Source organism: Schistocerca americana, chromosome 6 (genome assembly GCF_021461395.2).
Source record: "Schistocerca americana isolate TAMUIC-IGC-003095 chromosome 6, iqSchAmer2.1, whole genome shotgun sequence".
Lineage (NCBI taxonomy): Eukaryota > Metazoa > Arthropoda > Insecta > Orthoptera > Acrididae > Schistocerca > Schistocerca americana.
The window spans coordinates 470,118,242-470,137,656 of record NC_060124.1 but is presented as its reverse complement, the minus strand read 5'-3'; the positions used below and the strand labels follow the sequence as shown (position 1 = coordinate 470,137,656).

Here is a 19,415-nt window from a genome sequence, read left to right as displayed (position 1 = left end):
ATATTATATCAGTCCACATTGTCCAAACATTTGAAGCAAACACCCTTCAGCTGATCAGGGCATGTCCATTTATCACACCTAACACACCACTTCCTGATTTATTTACCCCATGCCCGACCACACTCGTAACACCTTCCTCTTTTGCCCTTTCTTTCCTCTTGTGGCTTTTGTTTTTGGTTTTTCTTTTGCTTTAGGGCGCAAAAAACCACTGGAGTCATACACGCCCAAGTCAAGACTATAGAATATGAAGACAGTGAGTAGTTGAAAAACGACTGTACGTCGGTCCCAACTGACTAAATAGAAGACAGCTAAAAATAGGTTCGTGGAAAAGGGCTAACAAAAGACACCATACAGAAACAGAGGTCCAAGACTAAAAATTAAATGGCCCTCGCCATATTGCTGTGGCGGATAAAAAGTAAAACGTGGTTGACAGCCCGCGCGAAATTTGCTAAAACGGCTGATAACTCAGACGGCAAACCCAAGCGGGAACGTAAACGGTTAAAAAATGGGTAGTCCACCAGGAAGTGGCGGACGGTTAAAACTTGGGCGCAATGCGTACAAAGTTGCACTGTAGCGCCACTTATCAAATGACAATGGCTAAAAAAGCAGTGCCCAATATGCAGCCTACTTAAAATGACTTCCTCATGGCGGGAGGGTCGAGAGGAGGTCGTAGCAGCCACTGGGAGAGGCTTAATAATCCAGAGTTTATTCCCGTGAAGCGAGGACCATTGGCAATGCCAAAGGGACACCACCTCCTGACAGATGGCAACACAGAGATCGTCAGAGGGAATATAGGATCTCGTGGGCTGAGGTAAGTGGACTACAGACTTGGCAGCAACGTCAGCAGCGTCGTTTCCTGGCAGACTGACATGACCACCCACGGAAAAATCACACAGGCTCCACCAAGAGTGAGCAAGTGCAATTTTCCTGGACCCGCTGCACTAAGGGATGGGCGATGTACAGCGCACATAGTCTATGAAGGACACTGAATGAGTCTGAGCAGAGGACACAATGGAAAAGTCTGTGTCGCAAGATGTACTCCGTGGCCTGATAGAGGGCGAAGAGCTCAGCTGTAGATGCTGAGCAGCGTGCCGGAAGCAAATATAGAAAGACACGGGTGCCAATGACGAAGGCACACCCGAACCCATGTCAGTATGAGAGCCACCAGTGTATGCAAAGGTACTGTCGCGAAGTTCCATGTGAAGGTCATGAAACTGAGGCGATAGATTGAGGCTGGAGTGGTGTCCTTGGGAAGCGAATGAAGGCCAAGGTTAACATGGGCCGCTTCACGAAGCCAAGGTGATGAAGGGTTCACACCCACCAGGAAAGGTGCAGGTAGTGTGAAGTTAAGCTGCTGTAGCAAGTGTCGAAAACGGGCTCCAAGAGGTAACAGAGAAGCGGGATGCACCCGATACTGGCTATCAAAGGAATCATCAAAGAAGGAGGCATAGGATGGGTGGCCATGCATGGCAGACAAACAGCATGTATACCTGCTGAGAAGAAAGCCACAGCAGTAGGACAGTGGTTGTTCAGCAGCTTCAGCAAACAGACTCTCAACCGGGCTAGTGTAAAAGGTGCCCATGGCCAAACAGATGCCATGACGGTGGTAGTGTTGAGACAGTGTAAGATGGATGGACGTGCAGACGCATAAACGAAGCACCCATAGTCGAGTTTCGAACGGACAAGGGACCAGTACAAACGGAGGAGGGTGGTTCGATCGGCACCCAATGAAGTACCATTGAGGACACGTAGGACATTGAGGAACTGCGTACAGTGGGCTGCCAGCTAAGACACATAGGAGCACCAAGAGAGTTTCCTGCCGAGTATGAACCCCAGGAATGTTTTAGTTTCAACGAGTGGAAGGGCAACGGCACAAGATGTAAAGATGGTGCGAGAAACCAACTGCGTCGCCAGAAATTCACACAGACGGTTTTGTCAGTGGAAAAGCGAAAGCCGTTGTCGGTGCTCCAGGAGTGAAGACGATCAATACATCTCTGAAGACGCCGCTCAGTGAGACAGGTTCGTGGAGAACTGCAATAGATGGCAAAATTGTCAACAAAAATGGAGCTGGAGATGCACAGCGGGAGACAGGTTGTTATAGGGTTTATGGTGATAGCAAATAGGACGACGCTCAGGACGGAACCCTGACGTTCACCGTTTTCCTGGATAAAGGTGTCCGACAAGGCAGAACCCACGTGCACCTTGAAAACTCGGTCTTTTAAAAATGCCTGAAGGAAACACGGCAGGCGCCCACAGAAGCCCCACGTGTAAAGAGTATGGAGGATACCAGTTCTCCAGCAGGTGTTGTAGGCTTTCTCCAAATCGAAAACGTGGCTACAGTCTGGGATTTCCGCAGGAAACCATTCATGACATGGGTGGAAAAAGTAACGAGATGGTCAACTGCAGAACGCTGCACGCGACATCCACACTGTGCATTCGTCAGTAAATTGCGAGACTCGAGCCACCATACAAGCTGGGCATGAATCATACGTTCCATCACCTTGCAAACGCAGCTGGTAAAAGAGATAGGGCGGTAGCTAGAAGGAACTTTTTTTTCCTTACCGGGCTTAGGTATGGGTATGACGGTGGATTGCCCGGGAAATGTGACCTCTGTCCAGATGTGGTTGTATGTATTAAACAGAAAGTGCTTGCCCACAAGAGAAAGATGCTGCAACATTTGAATGTGGATGGCGTCTGGCCCTGGGGCGGAGGATTGGGATGGACTGAGAGCATGATCTAGCTCCCTCATAGTAAAGGCGGCATTGTAGCACTCACGATTCAGAGAAGAAAAGGATATAGCCTGAGCCTCCTCCACTCGTTTCCAATGGAGGAAGACAGGGCGATAGTGGGAAGAGCTCGAAACCTCCGCAAAATGTCGGACCAATGTGTTGGAGATAGCAATAGGGTACACGACGACTCTGCTACTGTCAGGCCGGAAACTGGCGAACGGATCTTGGTCCCATAGAGCTGTCGGAGGTTGACCCATACGACAGAGGAAGGGGTGGAACTGTTAAAAAAAACTAGTGAATGACATCCAGCTAGCTTTTTTGCTGTCCCGTGGAACGTGACGACGCTTTGCAAGCATCTGTTTATAATGAATGCAGTTCGCCATCGTAGGATGACGGTTAAAAACGTGGAGAGCATGTCTCCGTGAGCGAACTGTGTCGTGGCATGCGTCAGTCCACCAAGGGACTGGGACACGACGTGGTAAAGAGGAAGTGTGAGGAATGGAACGTTCTGCAGCAGTAAGAAAAAGGTTTGTGAGATATTCCACCTGGTCATCACAAGTGGGGAAATCTTGTTCGTCAAAGGTAGCCAGGGAAGAGTAAAGCTGCCAGTGAGCCTTAGTAAGCTGCCATTTGGGCGTGCACACAGATGGCGTAGGAGTCAGCAAACTGTTAGCACATAGGAAATCGTGGCTCGAGTATGTGTTAGAAAGAACGGACCACTCAAGACGATGGGCAAGCTGGGCAGTGCAGAAGGATAAGTCCAAATGGGAATAGATGTGCAAGGAGTCGGAAAGGAAAGTAGGGCCTCCAGTGTTAAGGCAGAAGAGGTTAGGTTGGTTAAGAAGGTTAACCAAGAGGGCACCTCTCTGTCATGTCGTGGGAAACTGCAAAGGGGATGATGCATATTAAAGTCACCGAGCAGTAAAATTGGGGGTGGGGGTGGGGGGGGGGTAGCTACCCAATAAGCTGAAAGAAGTCCGCCCTGGTGATACTGATTGATGGACATATATGGTACACAGGGAAAAAGTCAGGTGGGGAAGGAAAAGGCGAATTGCAACAGCTAGAAAACGGGTAAACAGGGAGATGGGTTGACTATGATTGTCATCCCGTATGAGCAGCATGATGCCTCCCAGAGACGGAAAGCTGACCTCAGGGGGACGGTCAAAACGAATCAGTAGGAAATGTGAAAGTGCAAAGTGGTCGTGAGGGCGCAATTTCGTTTCCTGAAGGCAGAGTACAAGGGGATGGCAGTGCGGGGTAGACGTGCAGTCTCAGACATCTCCCATCAGAGATTTGAGTCCTCCCTCGAGCATGGGTGAGTTAGATTAAGTAGTGCATAAGCCTACGGACCGACGACCTCAAATTTCCTGTTTACAAGGGGACGCTGCAATGCTAAAAGCAGCCATAAACCCCCTTTGTGGGACCGAAGGCCATTGGAGGAGAGTTATGATGTGGAAGAGGTGTAGGGGTATCACATCAGCGGCTGCTGAGTGACAGCCGGTGAAGAGTCGCTACTACAGGGCACAGAAGCAGGAAGATCCTGCTCCATGGGGTGCACGGACACATTGGCTTGCCTGGCCTGTTGTTCTGTGGAATGCAACGCTGAAAAACGGTTGGTGGTGCGAACAGACGACATGGAGGCCAGCCGGGCTAAGGTATCATGTGGCGACACTGTCAAAGGGGATCTTCGAGTTGGCGAATGAGAAGACCGTTTGCCTTTGGTGGACTTCTTCGAGCCTTACCGGTTAGGGGATGACTCGGGTGTTGTTTGGCTGGAGGGACAAAGGAAGTCTTCAAGGGAGTACTCCTTCTGTCCTTACCGGCCTACTGGTTGTGTAGCTGGTGGTTTCGGCCCTTGAGGCCAGAGTTTGACGGCTTGTTGCACAGCTGGACGGGGGATGAAGATGCTACCTTGACACTGGGCGACTTCACAACCTCAGAGATGAATTTGAGGTGGCATGTCTGTGTGGCCATGTCCTTCATGGAGCGAGAGATAACAAGAAAATGACTATATGTGCCAGATGGGAGAATGCATGGTTTGCAACTAGCCAGTAACTTACGAGCTACTGGGTAGGGCACTTTTTACTTTACTCGGATTTCTTGTACAGCTCGCTCATAAAGATACAAGGGACAATCCCGTGAGGAGGTGGCATGGCCGCCATTTCAGTTGATACAGTGGGGAGAAGGAGACGGACAATCGCCCTCGTGTGCATCCCTACCATAGGTGACACATTTGGCTGGGTGATGATACTAGTAGCAGTGCATTGGGTTCAGAATACACAGCCGGACTGTGATAATTTCATATCCTGCTTTGATCTTGGACGGAAGCACTATTATATCAAACTCTTGTGTCATGTTTACAGTCTTCTCCGTTCCATGGAATGCAAGGCCATGCCTCCTGATCTTAGGTACCTGTGGTGCTTGATATCTCCTTTATATCAGGGGCTTTATAAGTTCCAATGCATTATTGGCTAGGAAAGTAGTTATTTTCATGGCTTTATCTCCATTTTTACTGAACAAAAATTTGAAAAATAAATAACTTAGCTATTGACATAGAAGCGGAAGTGGTAACACCAATGGTTGTGTTGGTGATAATTGACAACAATAGCACACAATGTGGATAAACGTATTTTTACACTCCCCAACAATAGCCACGTTCAAACATCAATAGTGAAATACTGACCTTTAAAGTGGAACTCGAAGCTTTACAAATTCACATCTGTGGAAAACCCGTACAGGCAACAACATAACAGAAAGAAAATCGCTGGGTGACACCCGCACGACTATTCAAGACTTAAGTGTATGTACAATATCCCTCCCACTGAGGTATAAATTGTGTTCTTGGGCTGTGACTGCTAGTGTTGGAAAGGAGTGGCGGTGGAGGGTAGAAATGTGAGGGAAGGGAGATCGCCAGAATGAGATGACTAACTTCGCTCATTTGTGTGACTGCAAAATGAAGAGTGAGCAACTATGTCCCTATTCTCTCTACTTCACTATGTCATGGGAAGCTACTACATACTATTTCAAAATCATAACGACTCTTCCGCAGCACGCCTTGCAAATCATTAGTGTTTCACTGTGCAGACACACCTCGAGAGTGTTTATTTTCCACAAAATGCGTTGTACACAGACGCATCTAGGAATTATTTATTTTCCACAAAATGTGTTAACCCTAATTGGAATACAGAAATTAGTGACTAATGAGGCTACACATATGTATGAAGAGAGTCTACGTAAATCTCCGCACACTGCCTTGCTCTGCTAGTCATCCTGTATGACTGTTTTGACTTTCTCCTGGGTAAAGGTCAGTTACCCCACCTCCAGAACTGCTCGCTCGTCAGTTTACATACACAATAATCGGCGAATCTCTCCCCAGCTGCCGGCCGAAGTGGCCGTGCGGTTAAAGGCGCTGCAGTCTGGAACCGCAAGACCGCTACGGTCGCAGGTTCGAATCCTGCCTCGGGCGTGGATGTTTGTGATGTCCTTAGGTTAGTTAGGTTTAACTAGTTCTAAGTTCTAGGGGACTAATGACCACAGCAGTTGAGTCCCATAGTGCTCAGAACCATTTGAACCATTCTCCCCAGCAGCTGGCCGCTGTGGCCGAGCGGTTCTAGGTGCTTCAGTCCGGAACCGCGCTGTTGCTCCTTAGGTTAGTTAGGTTTAAGTAGTTCTAAGTCTAGGGGACTGATGACCTCAGATGTTAAGTCCCATAGTGCTTAGAGTCATCTGAGCCAATGGGAACGCTAGACGGTAGAATTCGATTCTGTCCCGTCATGCTATTCTGCTCGTCGTCCGGTGCAGCACGCTGTAGCAAGTAGTTTCGCAGACATTTATCTAGAGTGCAAATGAAGACTTTCGAACACCAAGGATCGGTATTGTGGTGAGATTACAGCCAGCCGCAAGCATTGTGATTGCCTTCATACGACTAGAAATTACGGTAGGCATCACGTTAGGTAAAGACACCGGTTCGCGTGTTTTTGCAAAATATTTTGTCTGCGTTCGCATTTTACTCCATTCAGAACAAACGGTGACCGGATTCCCTCGCCGTATTAGGACTCTGTAAACTCAAGTGACTTAATAGTATTTTTCCACTCATTGCCAAGGTTCCACGCGCTTTGTGACATTATGTCTTTGGTAATCAGAGATGTTGTTAGAAAAGATGTTAACTATTCTTAGTCGATAATTATTCGTCGCCACCATGACGAAGTTGCATTAATGATCTACTGGTATATTATACTGTTTATTTATTGCAATTAGATTTCACAAATTTATTAATTCATGCCTTTTCCTCGTATTACCAATTTAAGACTAATTTCAGCCACATATAGTTGGCTCCATGGTAGCATTCTCATATACTTTCAAGAGATGGTGTGCTTTAGTTGGCTGTAAGTTAGGATTCTCATGCACTTTGAAGGAGTGGTGTGCTTATTGCCTTTGCTTGGAGCTGAACTGAAGATTACAATGTACATGCGTTTTCCGTTAGAATTTCTCGTTTTATAAAATTTTGTAAAGTTAAAGAGGATGCAGTTATTCAGAGATTTCTTGCTGCTGAGACTACGTGGACCATTGGGTTCACCACACAGGCTAAATATTTATGATTTATTAGGCAAATTATTTTACAGATGGCAAAGGCTTTTCTCTCTGGAGAAATCTGACTTATAAGGTGCGATTTATAACACTCGGAGCTCCGATTTAGAACACTTGGTGGTCGTGTTGTATATAGTTAACTGTGTCACGAACGTGTTCAAATTTAATTGTGTCACTTTCAAGTAATTTTCCCCTTTTGTTGCGCTTTGAGTAAGTTTGCCATCTCCTATCGTTAGTGAAATCGTCAGTATCTGTTATACTTGGCTCACATTCACTTTCTGGTGGCAAATTTCACGGCATGAAGTGTATTCGTCACTTTCTATGTACACTCATATTTAGTCACAATAGGATAGTGTGTGTAATGTTACGTTGCGAAATAACTCATTTCATGTTATTATATGGGCTTGGATGTAGTCGTAACACCCTTTCTGGCCATATTTTTTTACGGGTATGTGAATGGTAATTCTTATTTGGAAATGCAAACGTGGTTAATGCCTTAGCTCAAAGACAAGGAAGTCACGGATCACATATGATTACAACAAGACTGAGCTTCAGTAAACTTCACAAAACATGTGTGTGAGTTCCTTAATGGATAATTTTTAGGCTGCGGGATGGAGCGTGTTCATAAGACCCTCTACACCCACTGAGACGACCAACACGATGTTCAGACCTTACCTCACCAGACAGCTCAATATGGGGAATGATTTAGTTCCATGTGACTTAACCTCGGTACAAGACTAATGAAGAATTGTACAAAAGATCTATAATTCTTCGCGACCAGGTGCTCAAAATAAGAGAGGACGCTTCACCTGCAACCTGTATGTGAAACTTAACAGATTTAAGTGTTCAGAAAAGGCTAGCCAGTCTAAAGTCTGACAGATAGCAAGAGGGCCACTTTTTTGCGGTCCAATCACCGGCGTTTTTCTTGCAGCTCGGTTTTCAACCCGCCCAATAACAATGAATAATTTGCACCTGTAACAGTGTTACCCTTTTCCAGATAGTAATGAAGATTATCGCTTGCGAATCACAAAAGACAGTCGCCATAACCTTTCCGGCCGAAGGACTGGTCTTCGCCTTTTTTGGTGCAGATTCTCCCTTGGTAACCCATTATTTAGATTGTTGTTTGGTCTGAGGAGTATAGAAATGTATCCATGTTTCATCCACAGTGACGAAACGACGCTTAAAGTCCTGTGGAATCTTCCTGAACAGCTACGAACCATCCTTGCAACACTTCACACGATTCCGTTTTTGGTCAAGCGCGAGCAATCGCGGAACCCATCTTGCGGATAGCTTTCTCATGTCCAAATGTTTATGCTAAATATTATGTACCCGTTGAATCGAGATGCCCACAGCACTAGCAACCTCATGCACCTTAACTCTTCCGTCATCCACCACCATATCATGGATTTTATCAATGACTTCTGGAGTCGTAATCTCCACAGGGCGTCCAGAACGTTCAACATCACTTGTGCCCATATTGACACTCCGAAAATTTTGAAACCACTTATAAACTGTTCTAATCGAAGGTGCAGAGTCATCGTAATGTTTATCAAGCTTCTCTTTAGTCTCCTGAGGCATTTTGCCTTTCATTAAGTAATGTTTAATCACCACACAAAATTCTTCTTCGTCCATTTTTTGACACTCACTCGACTTCCTTGATTCACACGAATGCCAAACACAAAGAAATAGACCAATATGGATGAAACTTGGTGTGCGTTCTTTCTAAAGATGCTATACCAGGTAGTGAAGGGGGAGTTTCCAAGTTACACGTCAGCCGCTGCAAGTTCGTAAATTTTCACCCTGTACGAAGACTGGGAGGCGTGGTTACACAACGTGATTGGGGGGGGGGGGAGGGGGGGGGTAACAAATTGAGCTCGCTAATTGAAAGATGAAATGACGGGAATTTCAGCGCCCTGGAGGATAGTGTAAGGTACAGTTTAACTTCCACGTCGAATAGACCTTCCTCGCGGTCCGATGCTCGAATATTTAAGCACCCTCTGCACTTCTCTTTCCGATCGCCAAATATTAAACAGACCGCACCTCTACAAGACAATTAGCACAGGCAACAGGCGCCGAGCGTCAGGAAAATAGACTACATCAGGCACCGAGTCTGATCAGGATTAGGCTGAGAGCATAAGAGGAGAGCCTCATTTTCAGTCATTCGTATGTTTCAGATTCCTATATTTTGGGGCCAATATTAGACGACACCATTTGCATATCAAATTTCTGAAGCATCGAAAAAGCCTTTGGAATCGTAAATCCTCAGATGCTCCGCACAATGTCATGGAGGACACGGAGATGAATAGGTCTGCGAGAAACGCACGTTGGTGAACACACAGGTACGCTGGATCTGTGATTTTTACATGTAAATACTCCAATACACAATACACTGTTTTGAATTATGCATTGTTCATTATAAGAATCAACATAACATAAACAAACACAAACGTGATGATTGATCAGCAGCCGTAGTACAGGTACACTGGTATTGTTACGCTGTTGTAAGTAGGTCCTACTTATGTATTAGACATCTTATTACTGAGTAAAGCTAAATGAAATTTAAGATATTATAATGTATTAACAGCCATTAAAGTTTTTCTCGATCATGCGTTAGCTACGTGGTTTTTATTTCAAGAATCGTTTACAGTCACAGTCTCTGTTCTGCTGTGTTCTGAGTGTCGCGCTGTGTGAAAATGGTTGACGCTGCTTCGTGCTCCGTAGTGAAAAACATGCGTGGAAGTTCTCATTGTTTTTCTCAAGTTTACAGAAGAATTCGGCTTTGAAGCTTCCCAAGCAACTGCATTACTACAGTTAAGGATTCGTAGCTGAACCAGTAGCGTTATGATACATTCCGTGGATCGATGGTTCAAATCTCACTTCGATCTTCCTTTTTTTCGCTCTCTTCGGAACACCTACACCTTTTAAATATAAAATTCATCAAATTTATGCTAACTGACACATATCTAAGCATCATTGTTATGAAAAATTCACATTGTTTCTAATTATGCACTGCACGCATTCATTGCAAATACGAATTCTTAATGATCGACTGTAAGTAAAGGTTGTTTAAGTGAATAAAACATAACGAATTGAATTATTAGGGCAAAAATGAATTTCAAATACCCTTTATTTAGACTATCGGGTATTTTATACCACAGATGTGGTCTCACACTAGCCAGAGTTATAAACGTCATAGAAACATGAAAACCAATAATTTTCATAGCATCCAGCACACCATATGAATGCTTCTTTTTTACACATTCCACGGCACTTCATCGATATGAACACGGCTGATCTGGCCAAGTTGAAGGATCTGTTGCCCCTTCATCTACATTTGCATCTCCCATGTAGTCTGCACACCACCATGAGGTGCATGGCAGAGGATACGTCCCATTGGATGAGTTATTAGGTTCTCTTCGTGTTCCATTCATGTATGGAGCGTGGGAAGAATGATTGAAGGCCTCTGTGCGTGCAGTAATTATTCTAGTCTTATCCTCACGATCCCCGTGTGAGCGATACATAGGGGGTTGTAGTACATCCCCTGAGCGCGGAGTGTACAGGAACTTCTAACTCTACAGGTAATACAGAGGGGTCTAAAAAAATGTATCCACTGTTTAAAAGTCCATAACTTGCAAACGAATTGACGGAGTTGTCTCATTTTTGGTGAAAGTGTAGCTTAAAGGCCAACTTAAAGATATCACTGTAGGTGTTCGAAACGGTCACCATTAACATCCATACACAAACGATGCCGCCGCACTGCAGCACGAACTACTGACTGCAACGTGTTCAGTTGGATATTTGCACATGAATGTACGATGGATTCTCGAAGTTCATCCCATGTGCGTGGCTTTTTTCGATAAACGACGTCCTTTAGTGCTCCCCACAGGTAAAAGTCCAGATGGGTTAGGTCTGGGGAATGTGGTGGATACTCCACAGCACCTCTACGGCCTATCCATCTTCCTGGTAGATTTTCGTCGAGATACGCCCTAACACGTTTTTGGTAGTGGGCTGGGGCACCATCTTGTGGAAAGTAAACTCTTCCGTCTCCATACAACTCTTGGATGGCAGGTAAAATGGATGTCTGAAGCTTCTGAAGGTACACCTCACCGGTAACTGTGCCGTCAAAGAAGAATGGCCCAATCAAGCCCCGGTAAGACAACCCACACCACACATTTACTACTGGAAACTTCACGGCTTTGTCTACATGGACGTTCGGATTTTCGGCGGCCCAGTAGATGCAATTGTGGCGCTTTACTGTACCACTGAGTTTGAACTGTGCCTCATCAGACCACACAATCATCTCTGCAAACTCTTCATCCTTGAGCACCATGTTAGTAAACCACTCGCAGTGCTCCATTCTACGATCTGGGTCGTCCTCGTTCATTGCATGTAGCAATCGTGGGATGTGGCACTTCCACTTTGCTGTCTTCGAAATTTGCCGAACACTTGAGCGACTCACTCCAGTTTTACAGGCACATTGTCTCAGAGACATCTGTGGTGAGCGAGTGAATTGTTGTAACACACGATGGGAGTTAGCTGGAGTTGTTACTGTTACAGGTCGTCCAGATCGTTGTTTGTGTACATCTTTAACACAGCCTTCGGCTTCAAATTTGTCTCGAATGCGATGAATCGTTAAACGTGTCGGTGGCTCTGTTTGGTAGTCATTTCGCCATTGCCGTTGAACCTCATTAATGTTTTCGTACTTAAAACACCACTTCAAAACTGACTTCCTTCCGTCGAATGTAAGCCTTGCGCCAGCCATGTTTACTCGAGTAACTATGTGCAAAAAAATGGTTCAACTGGCTGTGAGTACTATGGGACTTCACATCTGAGGTCATCAGTCCCCTGGACTTAGAACTACTTACACCTAACTAACCTAAGGACAACACACACGTCCATACCCGAGGCAGGATTCGAACCTGCGACCGTAGTGGTTGCGCGGTTCCAGACTGAAGCGCCTAGAACCGCTCGGCCACACCGGCCGGCCGGCTACGTGCAACTAAGAACAAAACACTGACTCTCTGGCTTGTGTCATCTGACAAAACAAAACAACGCAAAACAACGCTTGTGTAGCTATTGCCAGAACTACAAACTATTACACTACTAAAGATGAGGCAACTTCGTCAATTAGTTTGCCAGTTATGGACTTTTAAACAGTGGATACATTTTTTTGGACCCTTCTGTATTTAGCAGCCGCAGTCTAGTGGAGCAGGGACCACAGGTCACGTGGGATGTGGTCGCTTTCCACGTGGCTCCCGCCCCGCCCTTCCCGTGATTCTATTATAGTTCAATTCTTTTTATCTTGGCGGTTCACGCATGCTCGCCCAGACGCGGGAAATTGCTGCGTTGCCAGTTGTACGTGCCAAGAGAAGCAGCGCCATAATATACACTCCTGGAAATGGAAAAAAGAACACATTGACACCGGTGTGTCAGACCCACCATACTTGCTCCGGACACTGCGAGAGGGCTGTACAAGCAATGATCACACGCACGGCACAGCGGACACACCAGGAACCACGGTGTTGGCCGTCGAATGGCGCTAGCTGCGCAGCATTTGTGCACCGCCGCCGTCAGTGTCAGCCAGTTTGCCGTGGCATACGGAGCTCCATCGCAGTCTTTAACACTGGTAGCATGCCGCGACAGCGTGGACGTGAACCGTATGTGCAGTTGACGGACTTTGAGCGAGGGCGTATAGTGGGCATGCGGGAGGCCGGGTGGACGTACCGCCGAATTGCTCAACACGTGGGGCGTGAGGTCTCCACAGTACATCGATGTTGTCGCCAGTGGTCGGCGGAAGGTGCACGTGCCCGTCGACCTGGGACCGGACCGCAGCGACGCACGGATGCACGCCAAGACCGTAGGATCCTACGCAGTGCCGTAGGGGACCGCACCGCCACCTCCCAGCAAATTAGGGACACTGTTGCTCCTGGGGTATCGGCGAGGACCATTCGCAACCGTCTCCATGAAGCTGGGCTACGGTCCCACACACCGTTAGGCCGTCTTCCGCTCACGCCCCAACATCGTGCAGCCCGCCTCCAGTGGTGTCGTGACAGGCGTGAATGGAGGGACGAATGGAGACGTGTCGTCTTCAGCGATGAGAGTCGCTTCTGCCTTGGTGCCAATGATGGTCGTATGCGTGTTTGGCGCCGTGCAGGTGAGCGCCACAATCAGGACTGCATACGACCGAGGCACACAGGGCCAACACCCGGCATCATGGTGTGGGGAGCGATCTCCTACACTGGCCGTACACCACTGGTGATCGTCGAGGGGACACTGAATAGTGCACGGTACATCCAAAACGTCATCGAACCCATCGTTCTACCATTCCTAGACCGGCAAGGGAACGTGCTGTTCCAACAGGACAATGCACGTCCGCATGTATCCCGTGCCACCCAACGTGCTCTAGAAGGTGTAAGTCGACTACCCTGGCCAGCAAGATCTCCGGATCTGTCCCCCATTGAGCATGTTTGGGACTGGATGAAGCGTCGTCTCACGCGGTCTGCACGTCCAGCACGAACGCTGGTCCAACTGAGGCGCCAGGTGGAAATGGCATGGCAAGCCGTTCCACAGGACTACATCCAGCATCTCTACGATCGTCTCCATGGGAGAATAGCAGCCTGCATTGCTGCGAAAGGTGGATATACACTGTACTAGTGCCGACATTGTGCATGCTCTGTTGCCTGTGTCTATGTGCCTGTGGTTCTGTCAGTGTGATCATGTGATGTATCTGACCCCAGGAATGTGTCAATAAAGTTTCCCCTTCCTGGGACAATGAATTCACGGTGTTCTTATTTCAATTTCCAGGAGTGTAGTTCAATTCTTTTATCTTGGCGGTTCACGCATGCTCGCCCAGACGCGGGAAATTGCTGCGTTGCCAGTTGTACGTGCCAAGAGAAGCAGCGCCATAATATAGTTCGCAAACTTACGTTTAGGGGGGAGCGCGCTGTTTATGAAGTAAAGCCACCACGGCCGCATTAACCCTTTCGCTGCTACAGAGACGTGCTCCCCGCATTCCGCGATGTGCGCGATTTTGTCATCATTGCACTGCTCGCCTGTGCAGACACATGGTGTTCCGACTGCTTTGACACACTTTATCGTTCGATTTCACAAAAACTACTTGGCCCCAAAAATTTGATTTTTACACATCTTCTTGACTGATACCTTCCCCCCATAAATGACTTAATTTTGTTTCGATGTTCAACGCAGTTATTGTGCAGCAGTAGATGTAGTAAACCATTGCACGAGATTTTGAAGAGTTTGCAGAGGCAAAAGTCTATAGCGTATACTTTCCGTATAGTCGATTTTAGTTGCCACTAGAAATTTCAAAAAATTACATTCAAACGAATAAAATTCATGGAGTAAGACACTTCGATATTGTTTTTAAAATAAAGAAGATATTAAGCACTGATCGAGGTTTGAACTCAGAACCCTTTGCTTCGCAGCCATGCACTTCAACCATTACGCTAATGCAGCTTGTCATTCAATATTACTACCGGAGGACTTTAAAACATTACGCAAAACACCGACAAACACTGTTGGTATGATTATGAATTATTCACGTTTCATCGAAGTACAATAGGAAATAAACAATTACCGCTCTTCTTTATTGCGAAAAAGCGGTTAGTGAGAATTATACAAACACCTTTCCTTGCTATCGCCTGAATTTGGAGGCTTGTTGCTTGTTTGGTTTAATTAATTAATAGAATATGAAGCAATTGGTATAAAGAATGCTTTTTCCAAACTTTCTATAAAAGAAAGTCTGCTATCAAGACATTGCTTTTGTTGAATTACTTTATTTATGACTGAACGTTTCTAAAACTGAAGACACTCGTCCGTGCTCTGCCCTGCAGTCGAGCTCTGGCAACGTCGTCCTCTGTTCATTGGCTGGCTGTATTTTGTGACGTCAGATGCGCAGAACGAACCTAAACTCGGCCGCCGTCATAAATGACGCGCACATTAGACAGCTCAGTTCACCTGTGTCAGCTCCGGCTGCAGCCCCATACGACTTCCACCAGTCGTTGTTGTCGGTGCCGGACTCGGTCTTGTCGCTGCCCCAGTGGTTGGAGCTGTGGTCGCCACCGCCCCAGTGGCTGGACGAGTGGTGGTGACTGTCGCTGCTGCCGTGGTCTCCACCGCCGCCCCCACCGCTCCAGGAGGAGTCTCCGCCTCCGGAGAAGCCACCCCCACTGTCGCAACCTCCGCCGGTGTCCCCACCGCCACTGTCACAACCGTCACTCATCGAGCTGCTGACTGCAAAGTGATCTCAGCAATAACCTGAAAAGGGCAGAAAACATAGTCTTAAGAGACCAAAAGATGAATACAGTTAAGCAGATTCAGAAGGATGTGTGCTGCAGTAAGTACTGGGAGATGAAGAAGCTTGCACAAGATAGAGTAGCATGGAGAGCTGCATCAAACCAGTCTCAGGACTGAAGACAACAACAACAACAACAACAAAGTGTTTTTTTTGGAAAGGATGCACAACGTCATAAAATGATTCTACGACTACATTCAGAAGCAAAGAAAAGTGTGCTGTCAATGGCATTTTGTGTACGAGTCCAATTTACCTTCCCATTCAAAATTTGCAAACAGAAAAAGCAAACTTTTTTTTAAGTCTCTGATTTCCGATACACGAGAGCTGGCCGGGACGTTGTAGAACTTTTTTTTCAATCAAGCCTGGAAGTGGGGTTCCCGAGTGGTGGTATTTGTGAGGGTATTTCCAGTTCCAGAGTCACCTGATAAACAGAGAACCCTCCTGAAGATCTTCGTCGAATCCGGAGAACTATACCTATTTTAATACATTTCTGCGACAGTACTGTCCATTATCCCAGAAAAAATTAAACTTACGTTTACCTGTATGTACGTACATTGATGAAAAAAAAAAAAACGCAACACCAAGGAGGAACTGTGCAACTCAAACGAAAATTGGTAGGCATGTTTCTACATAGGGAAGATGATGTCTATCCAAATTTCTCACCAGTTGCATAAGAGTGGTGTTCTGACTGGTTTGGTGCGGCCCACCGTGAATTCCTCTACTGTACCAACCTCTTCATGTTAAGAGTAGCACTTGCAACATACGTCCACAATGAGGACGCAAATCAGGTCTGATTTAAATACCTTTGAGATTCTACATGATGAGTTGATGTTAGTCAAGAATTCCTTTAAGGAGACAAAGATGCAATTATCAACATCTGAGTTTGAACCAGATCGTGTAATAGGGCTACGAGAACTGGATGTTCCTTCTGTGATATTGCACAAAGAATTGGCAAGACTGTAGAACTGTACATGATTTCTTGCAGCGGTGGTACCGGAAATGTACGGTCGCAATAAGACTGGGCCCAAACGGTGCCGACCGCGGTGGCCGTGCGGTTCTGGCGCTGCAGTCCGGAGCCGCGGGGCTGCTGCGGTCGCAGGTTCGAGTCCTGCCTCGGGCGTGGGTGTGTGTGGTGTCCTTGGGTTGGTTGGGTTTAAGAAGTTCTAAGTTCTAGGGGACTTATGACCTATGATGTTGGGTCCCATAGTGCTCAGAGCCAACCCAAACGGTACTACAGAGAGGGAAGATCATTGTGTTCGGCGTATGGCTCTGGCACAACGTACTGCATCTGAAGCAGCAATCTGAGCAGCGGTTGACACCACAGAGACACAACGAACTGTTAAAAAATCGGTTACTTCAAGGACACCTCCGAGCCATACGCCCTGTAGCGTACATTCCACTGACCCCAATACGCCGCCATTTGTGGTTACAGTGGTGCCAAACAGGGGCTCACTGGAGGGCAGGGTTGAGAGCTGTTGTCTTTTCTGATGAAGGCTAGTTCTGCCTCGGTGCCAGTGATGGCCGTGTGTTGGTTAGGAGAGGGCCTACAACCAATCTGTCTGGGTGTTACTCGCACTGGGCCTACCCATGGAATCGCTGTGACTTTGTATGACAGCAGCAGCACTTCGGGGTTATCCCACGCACCCTGACTGCAAATTCGTACAGTAATTTGGTGATTCGACCTGTTGTGCTGGCATTCATGAGCAGCATTCCAGGGGGTATTTCCCACAAGATTAACCTCGCCCACATATCGCTGTTGTGAGCCAAAATGTTGCCTTGGCCTGTTCAATCACCGGAAATGTCTACAGTCCAGCATGTGTGCGACATCATCGGAACACACACCCTGCGTCATTCACAGAAAGTATTAACCGTGCCTGTATTGACCGACCAAGAGCAACACGCATCGAACTTAGTCCCACAAAATGGCAAACGGCGCCTGAAAACACAATGCTTGCACGTTTGCATGTCTTCAGTCAACGTTCTGGCGGTTACACCGCTTATTAATGTACCAGCATTACACATTTACAATGGCTTGTCGTCCGCGAATTTAAACTTGTAATCTTGCATGACTTAAATAAGTGCATTCCAGAAATTTCATTACTCTAAATTAATTTTTTTTTGGTGTTGCGATATTTTTTCCGTCGTCGAATATACAGGGAGGTCCACTGATAGTGAGTGGCCCAAATATCTCATGAAATAAGCTTCAAACGAAAAAACTACAAAGAACGAAACTCGTGTAGCTTGAAGGGGGAGACCAGATGGCGCTATGGTTGGCCCGCTAGATGGCGCTGCCATAGGTCAAACGGATATAAACTGCGTTTTTTAAAAACAGGAACCCCCATTTTATTACATATTCGTGTAGTACGTAAAGAAATATCAATGTTTTAGTTGGACCACTTTTTTCGCTTTGTGGTAAATGGCGCTGTAATAGTCACAAACGTATAAGTACGTGGTATCACGTAACATTCCGCCAGTGCGGACGGTATTTGCTTCGTGATACATTACCCGTGTTAAAATGGACCGTTTACCAATTGTGGAAAAGGTCGATATCGTGTAGATGTATGGCTATTGTGGTCAAAATGCCCAACAGGTGTGTGCTATGTATGCTGCTCGGTATCCTGGACGACATCATCCAAGTGTCCGGACTGTTCGCCGGATAGTTACGTTATTTAAGGAAACAGGAAGTGTTTAGCCACATGTGAAACGTCAACCACAACGTGCAACAAATGATGATGAACAAGTAGGTGTTTTAGCTGCTGTCGCGACTAATACGCACGTCAGTAGCAGACAAATTGCGCGAGAATCGGGAATCTCAAAAACGTCGGTGTTGAGAATGCTACATCAACATCGATTGCAACCGTAGCATATTTCTATGCACCAGGAATTGCATGGCGACGACTTTTAACGTCGTGTACAGTTCTTCCACTGGGCACAAGAGAAATTAGGGGACAATGACAGAGTTTTTGCACGCAGTCTATTTTGCGACGAAGCGTCAGTCACTAACAGCGGTAACGTAAACCGGCATAATATGCACTATTGGGCAACAAAAAATCCACGATGGCTGCGACAAGCGGAACATCAGCTACCTTGGCGGGTTAATGTATGGTGCGGCATTATGGGAGGAAGGATAATTGGCCCCCATTTTATCGATCACAATCTAAATGGTGCAATGTATGCTGATTTTCTACGTAAAGTTGTACCGATGTTACTACAAGATGTTTCGTTTCACTGCATCACAGAATGGCGATGTACTTCCAACATGATGGATGTCCGGCACATAGCTCGCGTGCGGTTGAAGCCGTATTGAATAGCATATTTCATGAGAGGTGGATTTGTCGTCGAAGCACCATACTATGGCCCGCACGTTCACCGGATCTGACGTCCGCGGATGTCTTTCTGTGGGGAAAGTTGAAGGATATTTGCTATCGTGATCCACCGTCAACGCCTGACAACATGCGTCAGTGCATTGTCAATGCACGTGCGAACATTACGGAAGGCGAACTACTCGCTGTTGAGAGGAATGTCGTTACACGTATTGCCAAATGCATTGAGGTTGACGGACATCATTTTGAGCATTTATTGCAGTAATGTGGTATTTAGAGGTAATCACGCTGTAAAAGCATGCGTTCTCAGAAATGATAAGTTCACAAAGGTACATGTATCACATTGGAACAACCGAAATAAAATGTTCAAACGTACCTACGTTCTGTATTTTAATTTAAGAAACCTACCTGTTACCAACTGTTCGTCTAAAATTGTGACCCATATGTTTGTGACTATTACAGCGC

General features: G+C 46.5%; 1 protein-coding gene across 2 annotated transcripts in view; it reads right to left on the bottom strand.

The window, feature by feature from the left end:
* LOC124619451 (loricrin-like) overlaps positions 1–19,415 on the bottom strand; it is a 202,699-nt gene that overhangs the window by 106,301 nt on the left and 76,983 nt on the right. For both annotated transcript variants that reach the window (XM_047145841.1, XM_047145842.1), the window contains exon 2: positions 15,291–15,590. In XM_047145841.1, the coding sequence (XP_047001797.1) occupies positions 15,291–15,555 (265 nt within the window). In that variant the 5' untranslated portion in view covers positions 15,556–15,590. The remainder of the gene's footprint in view (positions 1–15,290; positions 15,591–19,415) is intronic.